Here is an 11,170-nt window from a genome sequence, read left to right on the forward strand (position 1 = left end):
ATATAAACATAATAATGTGAAATACTACACCTATTTTAGGAGCAGGTATATGATAAGAAAACACAGTCTCAAGACTTCAAAATTATAGATCAAATAGACTGTCTCAGGGAAAATTCGTTTATCCGTGACATAGTGAACAATTTTCAATTCCCAGTAGGTTTGATTCAACTCTCATTCTCTGGCAAGTTAATAGTAGTCTTTCTATTGATTTCACTGGGAACTGGTTTGGGCTTCTGCCCAGATACTGTGTTCATGTTAAAAATGACTGAGAGAAACAGATAATAGTCTCAAAAGGAGATAACTCTTATCTATTTCACTTAGGGTTGTTACAAATGCCTATTTCATAATACCGTATAAAGGGGCCAGTCTTACAGATCCTGTGTGTGATCAAGCCTTAATCAAGTGTGGGCAGGGCCATTCTTAGAATATGCGGCTGTGTAGAGCTCCACTGTACCCCAAATGGAGTATTGCCCTATGCTGCATATGCCTAGTGCCAGCCGAGAGCAGTGCTGGCTTAAGCAGCCCCAATCCCCAGCCCTTTCTCTACCTGGTCCAATCCCCAGGTCCTTGCTCTGCCTCCCGGTAGTCCAATCCCTTGGCCACTGCTCCACCTCCTGGTCCCAGTGGCCAAATCCCTCAGCCCCTGCTCTGCCTTCTAGCTCCAGGGGCTAAATCCCCCAGCGCCCTGTTCCCTGCTCTGACCCTCTCCCATTCCCTGGCCCCCTGCCTAACCTACTGGCACCTGTGGTCCCAGTCTCCCATCCCCCGCTCCACCTCCCAGCCCACAGCTCTGGGTGGGCTGCACCATTCCCCCTTCTACCTGTTTCCCTGCCAGCCTTCCTGCCCTGTTTTTGCCTGCATAGCCCTGAGTATAGACCTCTGTCCCCCTCCCTCACAGAGCTGCTGCTTTGCTCCCTGGCGGGCAATGACTGGGTACAGGTGCTCGGGCTACATAGGGCACCAGAATTCATAAGGACAGCCCTGAGTATGGATCTATGATTTATTTTGATTTGAAGGGTGGAATATTTTTTTAATAGCAAATCACAGCAAACTGCACATACTCCATCCAACTAGTCACATATTCCATGAGACTAGTCACATGTGCAAAGTAAACAAACATGTAAGTGTTTGCAGGATTGGCATTTTAAAGGACATTACATTATTTCCATGTAAAAATGGTTAGTATAAATAATCCCCAAATTTATCCCATGGTTTTAGTTTTTATTGTTCCATCTAAAATTTGATTTGGAAAAGTACTAATCAAAATGTATACAATGATGGTAAAAATGTAGTAAGAAATATGCTGTTTTGAAAATTACCTTATACACACAAAACAGCATTACAGTTTTTTACTATTTGATTTTTTTCTTTCTGCACCAATAATGTTTTTTAACTTTTTTTTTAAATGTCAGAGTGATTTAAGAATGAGGTTTATGCTAACACATTTTTAATTGCTCCAAATTATTTCAGATTCTTATCCTGTGTTTCCATGGTAACAGCAAGATACCACATAGTGAAAGTCTGTTGGAAATGATTTATGTGGGTTTTCCCCCCCTGTAAAGTGTAGATAACTATCATCTATGTCAGGGTAATTATTAAGTTAAATCACTGTATTTGTAGAAAACAGAAAAGAGCTCAGAAAGATGATGATGACGATGATGGCTTTTTTGGACCTGCTCTTCCTCCTGGATTTAAAAAGCAAGATGATTCTCCAGAGAGGTAATTAAAAGAGAATAGTGTTCAGGCTCCTCTAATTAAAATGTAATTATTTTCAATAAAATATTTTGTGGCTGTATCAGTAAACACCTTCATTGTTCTTCAGATTTATGTGATTAGAATTCCTTTTTCCACATAGCAGTGTTCCTGTGTAAATTGAGTAAAGAATTTCATGTGGAAAGTCTGAAAGGAGAGGAAAACTGTGTATGAACTTTCTGATCCTATTTTGAATATCAGATTTCTCCCACCTTCTAAGATAAATCTCAAAAAGAGTACAAATGTCAGACAGACAGTCTGGTATAATATACGCTTATGTTTTTTAGTATTTATTTTGAAGATTTTATAGGCATTGTCTATTTTCATAGTGGCCTCCTTAGGCCCAAATTGTGCAATAATTTTGTCAAATGTAGGGGCCCACCTGCATGGAACTCATTGCATAACTGAGACATTAATTGTTTTCTATGTAATCTATATTACTGCAGTGGCTGTTCTGTTAATACATTGGGATCATAAGTTTTCTACATGTAAGTAATGCAGAATGGTGTATGTTTGGTAAAATATGATTTTAACAAACCATCATTGATTATAGCGTCTTTGTCAGAAACTAAGTCCATTCAACCACACACAATTGTAAAATACCTCTTGAAGAAAGCTAGTTGTTAATTTTCTGTTCAGAATTTAACTGCATCTGACAACCTCCTAATCTTCACATCAATCTCAGCTATTTCCAGTGTAATTCAAAATGATGTGCTGTACGGAAATCACTATTTTCAAGAAAACATTCAGAGATAAAATATTCAGCAGAAACTTCCTTGCATATTTGCTTTTGACATCTCTGCTGTTTGCTTCCTCAGAACTGTAAGAAGTCAGTAGATAGACTGATCCAATATTTACCTGTCAGAAATAATGTCATTGTTAGGAAAATGAGCCAGTCTGTTGCTGAACAGTTCTGGTTATAGCATTACTGTCTGCAAGAAATTTGATAGTTGACAGTGTGTCTCAAATCTGAGAATTTTATTCAGAGAATTTCTGTGTATCAGGAAATACAGCTGAGTATCTTCTAGGTTTAAAACTGTTGAGTTGATTTGGGGGGTCTATTTGTGTAAACTTCTGCCTAATTTTATGACCCTACACTCTAGCTTATCTACCTCTCCCCCAAGCATAGTGTCATATGTGAATTTGCTCAGGGTGCAAACCAACCCATCATCCTCATCGTTAATGAAGATGTTGAACAACACATTTGGAGACAATTTTATTGTATTTCAGATGTTACAATCCTGGTATAACGTCATTTGCCAGACTCTCACCAAGCTGTTGCTTTGGGACTACATGCTGGCTTGAGCCTGAACAGAATCCAAGCACTGCCTTTGGGTCATTGGCCACATTATAGAGATGCAACTCTTCCAGCTAGCACCTCCCATGATGTTATTTGATTGCAATATGAGCATATAAATCAGTAAAATATATCATTAACTGTAACAACTGAACTCTGGCTGAACAATGGGTGTTTGGCAAGTTCCAAAACATGAGCTGTGTGATCTAGTGGTTGGAGTAAGCAGAAGACTCAGGGTTGTGGTCACACCAGGGGTCACACCAAAGTTCTAAGTTGGAATCAGCAACTGGGCAAGGAAGCGGGCAACAAGAGCAAGGCCTGGTAGACAGCAGAGAACCAGGTGAGGGGAGAAAAAAGGACCTGGTCTGAGAGGTCTGGGCATCAGCTGGCCTAATGACTCATTGGTCAGACAAGGAATGGGACAGTGAAGGATAAACTTAATTTGTTGTCATTATGACCTCTGTGTGACCTGGATGTTAAGTCTGGTCTTTGTAAAGAGGTACGTGCTTGAACACAGGTATACAAAAGGAGGGGATAGGTCAGGGGTGTCCAAACTTTTTTCAAAGAGGGCCAGATTTGATGAAGTGAACATGCGTGAGGGCCGACCATTTTGCCTGACATTCTTTGAACCATTAAATATAATGCAAATTAACTATTTTATGCAAAGTTTATTGCAAACGGCATACTTTTCATTTCGTCACATGGATGACCAATCTAAACAGGTGTTAAATCACTCTGCCTTTCATATCTGAAGGCCAGATGAAAAAAAAATCCAGGAACCTGAAATATGTCAGGAACATTGTAAAGTACATTACATATTATTGGTAATAAAGATTGTCTGTCAACTTTTAAGTTAAAAAAATATGAACAGGAACATAACACCAAGTATACATGTTGTGTCCAAATATATTTATAACTGATTTAGACCAACTGACTTTAACTGAGATTTTACAATGTATTCATCTCAATACATATGGATTCGTTGGGGGCCATACAAGATAGATATTGCCAAATTACCTGGGGGGCCGTATTAAACCGGAACACGGCCGCAATTGGCCCGCGGGCTGGACTTTGGACATGCCTGGGATAGGTGAAACTGGTTTGAACCTGTTGTAAGGCCTGCAAAGGGACTGTGAGGGGACAAATAATGATTGGAGGGAATTTCGTGCAAATGGGCATGACCTGTATATGCATGCAATTGTAAGTGGTCAGTGAAAAAGGGGTAATTACCATGTAAGGTAGTACAAAAGACCTTGCCTTTTGTTTGGGCAGTTGCAGAAACTTTTCCTGAGTATCCTGGAGATTTTTGCCCTGGAATGCATTCCTGAATAAAGCTGGTTGCTTAAAAAGGGTGTCTGGAATTGATTTGGTAGGGGTTTTGGGCCCCCATCCATCAACAGGAACCGGAAGTATTGTACCTGGTGATGTCGAATCAGCTGTCAATCATCTGGCCATGCTGAGTCAGTGGGTATAGCTGATGTGGTGAGGTATTAGCAGTAGTTCCATTGTGTGCCCTTGTAGTTCAGTGGCGCAGAAGATAAGGCTGATTCTTGGCAGCCCTACCGACCTGGCTGTGAGATCTGTGGTGCCCAACAGTGTGTGAGTTGTGAGAACTAATTCTGCCTAGGTTGCCGAAGGGAAGAGAGTTTGTAGAATGGAAAAATCCCTTAACAGGAAACTAAAGAAGCCTATAGTACCTTTAAAAACTCAGAGGGACTCAGACACAAGGAGAGGCTTGGGCAGAAGAGAGGCACAAACATCTTGTTTTTGTAACAGAGGTGACTTTAACTGTGTTACCAACCCAGGTTAAAGGAGGCTGGCTGGAGAAAAGACCAGAGAAATGTCATGTTCCAGAGGAGAACCCTTGGGCAGGAGAGCAAGGGGAGAGGAAGGATCCCAAACTCCTTATGTAGACACTGAGCCAGATCACAAAAAAATGCTCTAAAGGGGTAAGGAAACTGAGGCAGGGATGAGATGCAGGTGTTACAGTGTTTTATCTAGATATGTATATTTATTGTGCTTTCTCTAGAAAAGATTAACCGTTGGGGAACTTTTTCAAAGCCCATTGTGTGCTTCAACTATTGTGTCCCTAGAGAGAAGGATGTAAACTAGACTTCCCACAAAGTTGGCACTCTGGGCAAGACTGTGCATAAGATATTGTGGAGCCTGGGGTAGCTAGCGCAAAACACAGGGCACAGACAGTTGAACTTTCAGGTGGGGCGGTATTACAAGGAGTACTCTGGGGGGATACTACTGAGAGTATCAATTCAACAGCTTAGTACTGGGGTTTCTCCATTGTAAGGTACACCAAATCAGTCAAAACGAGGACTTTTGGTTCACCACACTGGCTCAGAAAAAGTCATGCAAGCAATTGCCTCAGACACTCCAGTTCCCCTGTGTTACCACCAGTTGCACTCCTTCTACAGATGAGTGGTTATGAAAACCACTGTGTACTGTGTACAGCTGTGGTCTCCTCACCTCAAAAAAGATATTTTGGCCTTGGAAAGGGTTCAGAAAAGGGCAACTAAAATGATTAGGGGTTTGGAACAGGTCACATATGAAGAGAGGCTAAAGCGACTGGGACTTTTCAGTTTGGAAAAGAAGAGACTGAGGGGGGATATGATAGAGGTATATAAAATCATGAGTGGTGTGGAGAGGGTGAATAAAGGAAAGTTACTCATTAGTTCCCATAATATAAGGACTAGAGGACACCAAATGAAATTAATGGGTAGCAGGTTTAAAACTAATAAGTGAAAGTTCTTCTTCACACAGCGCATAGTCAACCTGTGGAACTCCTTGCCAGAGGAGGCTGTGAAGGCTAGAACTATAACAGAATTTAAAGAGAAGCTAGATAAATTCATGGAGGTTAGGTCCATAAAAGGCTATTAGCCAGGGGGTAGAAATGGTTTCCCTGGCCTCTGTTTGTCAGATGCTGGAGATGGATTGTACGAGACAAATCGCTTGATTTGTCTTTGGTCCACCCCTTCCGGGGCACTTGGTGCTGGCCACTGTCAGCAGACCGACTGCTGGGCTGGATGGACCTTTGGCCTGACCCAGTACGGCCATTCTTATATTCTTATCAAATAAAATCCCAAAGGACTGGCCACATTGTCAGGTCAGTTTATAATTTAGCATAATTGTGGGTTAAGGTTCTATCTCCCATTGTTTAAAATTCAAAATCTAAAGGTTTATTCATAGGAAGGAAAGGAAGGACAGAATTGTTCAAAGAATCAAATACATACAATAATTGCAAAGTTCTTGATTCAGGCTTTTAGTAGCGATTGAATAAATTGTCTTAAAACAAGTCTCTGAAGTATATCTGAAGTTTGAATAGGTAATTCAGTCCTATTGTTTAGCACTTCAGTTTCTAGCAAAGATTCTCCAGAGGTAAGAAGCAAGATTGAAGACAGGTCCTTTTATATCTTCTGCCATGTGGAGGGAATCACCTTGTTCTTGTTGTGGAAAAGTACAACAATACGGAATTTGGAACTGTATGGGCAAGTCACCTGTCCATGCATGACTCAGTTCTTTACAGGTAGAAGCCATTGTTCCCGTGCTAGTCTGAACGTTCACAGGAGGCTCATCAAATGTAGATTGGCACCTTCCAAGTCTGATTGTCACTCAAATACTTCTGTTCAACTTGAATAGTCCTTTCACAATACATTGGTCAAATCTCTTATTGGTGTTTCCCAGAAGAAAACATTGGATATGCAAGCACAAAGCCAATTCTCATAATTTCAAATACAAAAATGATATATGCATACAAATAGCATAATCATAACCTGAAAGCCATAAGCTTTACATAGACATCTCCCTCGGCCCACTTTGTACAAGATTGGTTGCAAATATATCCGCGGTTGCAACAGTGATCTACATGGTCATATTTCAATCAGATAACATCACAGGGGTTGCTAGCTGGCATCTCCAGAGTGTGGCCAGTGACGCAAATGCAGCGCCTGGATTCTAATCAGGCAGCTTAAAAGCACATAGTCCCAAAGCAACAGCTTGGTGAGTGTCCAGCAGATGGAGTTATAACAGGACTGTGACATCTGAAATATAAAACTGTCTCCAAATGTGTAGTTAAAAATAGTGTAAATAGCGGGTATAATTGTTTCAGGATAATATAACAATAATATGACACCTTAGCCCTTACTTTCATTATAAAGGCCATTGCCCGCTTGTCTTAGAAATCCCTCCTCAAGGAGCCATTTGTGCTGTGATACATAAAGGAACTCAGCCAAACAATGGCTAACTAGGGCAGCAGAGAGGGAACGTTGATTTTATTATTTATTAATTTATATATATATATATTAAAATCTTTAGATTATTTGGGACCATCTAATTGTGCACATCTGTAACAATTCTGTGACTGATGTCTTTCCTCTCTCCCTTCTCATTGTACAAATGCAAGTAAAGATGAAGCAGCACCCTGTGCTTCAGGGGCCTGCTACCACAGCACAAACAATATTGAAAACATGTTTCATGTAGAGAAGAGATGTTCTTTCAGCCATATAAAAATAGGATCACCAATAAAATAGCCAAAGGCTACGTCTACATTGGCAAGATTTTGCACAAATACTCTTTAACGCAAGAGTTTTTGCGTTAGACGTTCTCTTGCGCAAATATTCTACACTGGCATGTGCTTTTGCGCAAGCGATGTGCTTTTGCGCAAAAGCATCCGTGCCAGTGTAGACACTCTCTTGCGCAAGAGGGCTTATTCTGAGCGGGAGCGTCCTAGTTGTTGCACAAGAAGCACTGATTTCTTACATTAGAACGTCAGTGTTCTTGCGCAAGAACTCGCGGCCAGTGTAGACAGGCAGCATGTTTTTGCGCAAAAGCAGGCACTTTTGCGCAAAATCTTGCCAATGTAGACACAGCCAAAGGGTGTAATCCTGAAAGCATTACACTCTTAGTCCTCTTGATGTTGATGGTGAACATGGCTAGCAGGATTGGGTCCATGGGAGAGAGACAGCCATTTAAAGGTAATTAGAGAGCAAAGAACTATGCACGTTTCACTTCCACTCCCTGATGTAGAGTAGATTCTGCTTATTGGCAGTTCCTCAGTTGCCAGCAAAAAGTTGGTATTACATCAGTTGCTAATAAGCAAAAGTTAGGTTTGTGAGCCAGCACGCAGGGAAAGAAGCACTGAAACATATCTTTCCCAGCTGCAGCTCTGTAAACCTGGCTGCAGGGAAGGCAGCAGCAGGGATGAAAGCTGCAGTCTGGATGCTGGGGCTTTCTCAGGGGATCAGGGATGCTGGAGACTTATGGGGTTGCACCATACTGCTCCCTGCACTTTACAGGGGCCAGGGCTTAGCACATTCCAGTACGTCCTTCCTTCAGCAGTGCAGGCCGCCAGCAGGGCACAGCCTAATATATGGAGCAGTACTTTGCAGCTCCTCTCACCACTGTTCCCTTGACCACAGCTTCCTGTGTCATCCTGCAGCCACTTGTGATCCCTGTACAGGGACTGATTTGCCTGGCTGCAGCCCCAGAAGGAAGTATTGGGATGGGCTGAGCACTAGCCACAGAGTTTTCCAGGCCTTGGGGCGGGAAAGTGTACATCCAACCACTTCCTTCTCTGGCTACAGCCCTACAAAGCCATGTGCATGGCATGAACAGCACATCCTAGCACTTTCTTCCCCATCTGCAGCCCAATAAACCTGTATGCAGTAGGGGGGTGTCTTTATTTTAAAAAGTTACCAATAAGCAGCATGCTGTTGCTAATATCCAAATGCCATTAACATTGATGTTAATGGGATGGGGTTGGTTCCCAGCAAAACAGTGTCAGAAACAGGAGGTTGTTAATACCAAGATTGCTGTTAAGCGGAACTACTATATTAAAGGTGTTTAAAAGTCTTTTGGTCCCCTCCCAGATTTTTTTTCTGCTTAGTGATTTGCTCCTATGGTCCAGTTAAACAAAGCACAATTAGGGCTAATGTGCATTAAGTGAACATACAGGCCAGAATGTGCCCCATACTGTGTGCTGGCACAAGGGAGTAAAGCGGCATTAGGTTATCCCCTTGCACCTGGAGAGAAACAGGCTTTGCAGAGTTATCTGCCCTTCTCAAGCAAATGTGTGAAAAGGATAGGGACCATGCAGAGCCTTGTCTCTCTTTCATGGCTCCCCAGTGCAAACACAGCATTGCTGTGCTGTCACCTTGGACAACACCTGATATGACTGGTATAGATGGGATTTCATTTACTCCCTCCCCAGAGTAGTGATGAGAGTGGGAAGGAGATTGACTGTTAACAGGGGCAGCAAAACATCAGTGTCCCTATTCTGGTCAGTTTACAGTCTGCTTAATGTAATCCATAATTATTGAAACAAAATGATGCATGTTGATTTCAGCGCACAGATATCCCAGTATATGGTTGGCTTCTAAGTAGGTGAGGATACATTGTTTATGCTTTGTATAATGTATCCACTCTTTTGAACATCTTTATTTCTCAGACACATCTTTCAAACTTGTCAAAGCATCTATTCTTAATTGAACACTGTATATATGCCATTTTCAGCTTTTAAAACATTTTTTTTAGTTAGCCAAGTGTAAATTATAAATGAACTCTTTACTTTTGAAAAGTGTCACTAATAATGTTAAAATATAAAAATTCAACTTGTGAATATTATTGAAAAAAATAAGCATCAGAAAAATAGGATTACGGAGATGAGTGCATCTTCATCCATAATACTAGCTTTGATTTGAAAAATGCAGCAGCTAATTGGAAACTTTCAGGTACATGTGAGGTTCATGATGCATCAATTTTTGTGTAACTTACAATATTTTTTAAATGAAATTTTATCCTGCCCTTAGGTTTCTGAAATAGTCTTCTGCATATAAGCCAAAAGTAAACAGCTGCCCTGTTTTCTGCCTGCACCCTTAGATAAACATCAAAGCTGTGCCAAACTGCAGAGCATATTAACAAGATTTCACTCCCCTTGCTGTTCTGAGATCCTCTGGGCAGCCAGGAAGCTGTCAGAAATCATGTCAGTTCCATGCTGCTGAGGAATGCCCTGAGCAGCAGCAGCAGCTGCGGAAGAGTTATTCATGCAGAAGACACCACTGAAATGGAGGCAGCAGGATGTATAGAGGATTGAAAACCATAATCCCTCACTGGAACGGTCTACAAGGTGGGAGAGGGGTAGAATAGCTGAGGTCTGCCTCTCTCTCAGGCTTTGTCTACATAGGAACGTTTAATGAGTTATACAAATATAACCCTCAGCATAGATGCTGTACTTTGGAGTGTAAGGGAATATTTGTGCTGCAGCTGGGTGTGATCCCCCACAGAGGTAGACAGACATGTGCTAGCTCTGCCTGAGCTAGAGCACTAAAAATAGCACATCCAATCCGCCATCCATGCTGCAGTGTGTTAACTACCCAAGCTTGAACCAAGGGCTTCAGGTGGGCTGTGGTAACATCCACACTAGTGTGCTAGCTCAGATTTAGCATAGGTCTGTCTACCCACACTCCCAATTACACTCTCCAGCTGCAGTGACATACTAGAGCAGCTTCTTTTCTTTTTGTTTGTTTGGCTTAAACCTCTTCTAAGCAACATGAGTGAAATAAAAAAAGCACTCTTGGATCAAAATAAGGGGTCCCACCAGGATATATTTAAATTCACATGTAAGTTATACCAAAAAGCCTCCTGTGTGGACACTGCAGTAGTAGTCAGAAAACAGAAGAGAAAACAAAAAGCTGTTTCTCTGTTCCAGCAGCTAGATGGGGGTGGAGCTTCGCATTTAGCAGCCACTTGTAACCCAGAAGCTGCAATGAAAGAGCTCTCTAGCTAGAGGCAGCACCACAGTAGAATTATCAGCATTCCCTTCCCCCCTTTCCTAGTATTGGTGTTACAGCAGGTTGGCTTCTCAACTATGATTGCCTCTGAACTATGTGGGTGCTCCCTGTTTACGCCTACACCCCTTGTCTGACTCCCTGGTATCAGTACTGTAGGTGTAATCCTCTGACTATAGGAGTTCGGTAAGGTTTGTTTGCTTTGGTTGAGGTCTTTGCTGTAGTGATGTTACTGCCAGGCTGGATTGATCAGATTATCCCAGATTTAATAAAACCATAATTCAGCAACCCTGGAGCTCACTTCCTCTGTTCCTAAAGTTGCACGTTC

At 41.8% G+C, this 11,170-nt stretch overlaps 1 protein-coding gene across 6 annotated transcripts in view; it reads left to right on the forward strand.

Moving 5' to 3' along the window:
* Positions 1-11,170, forward strand: part of GPALPP1 (GPALPP motifs containing 1) — a 35,145-nt gene that overhangs the window by 7,571 nt on the left and 16,404 nt on the right. For 4 of the 6 annotated variants that reach the window (XM_075918990.1, XM_075918993.1, XM_075918989.1 and 1 more), the window contains one exon: positions 1,621-1,719. The exons of 1 other annotated variant lie outside the window; for it this stretch is intronic. In XM_075918990.1, coding sequence (XP_075775105.1) covers positions 1,621-1,719 — 99 coding nt within the window. Of the gene's footprint in view, positions 1-1,620; positions 1,720-9,710; positions 10,182-11,170 lie in introns of those variants that run through there. One more of the 6 variants, XM_075918992.1, reaches the window with a different exon arrangement.

Source organism: Pelodiscus sinensis, chromosome 1, assembly GCF_049634645.1.
Source record: "Pelodiscus sinensis isolate JC-2024 chromosome 1, ASM4963464v1, whole genome shotgun sequence".
NCBI lineage: Eukaryota > Metazoa > Chordata > Testudines > Trionychidae > Pelodiscus > Pelodiscus sinensis.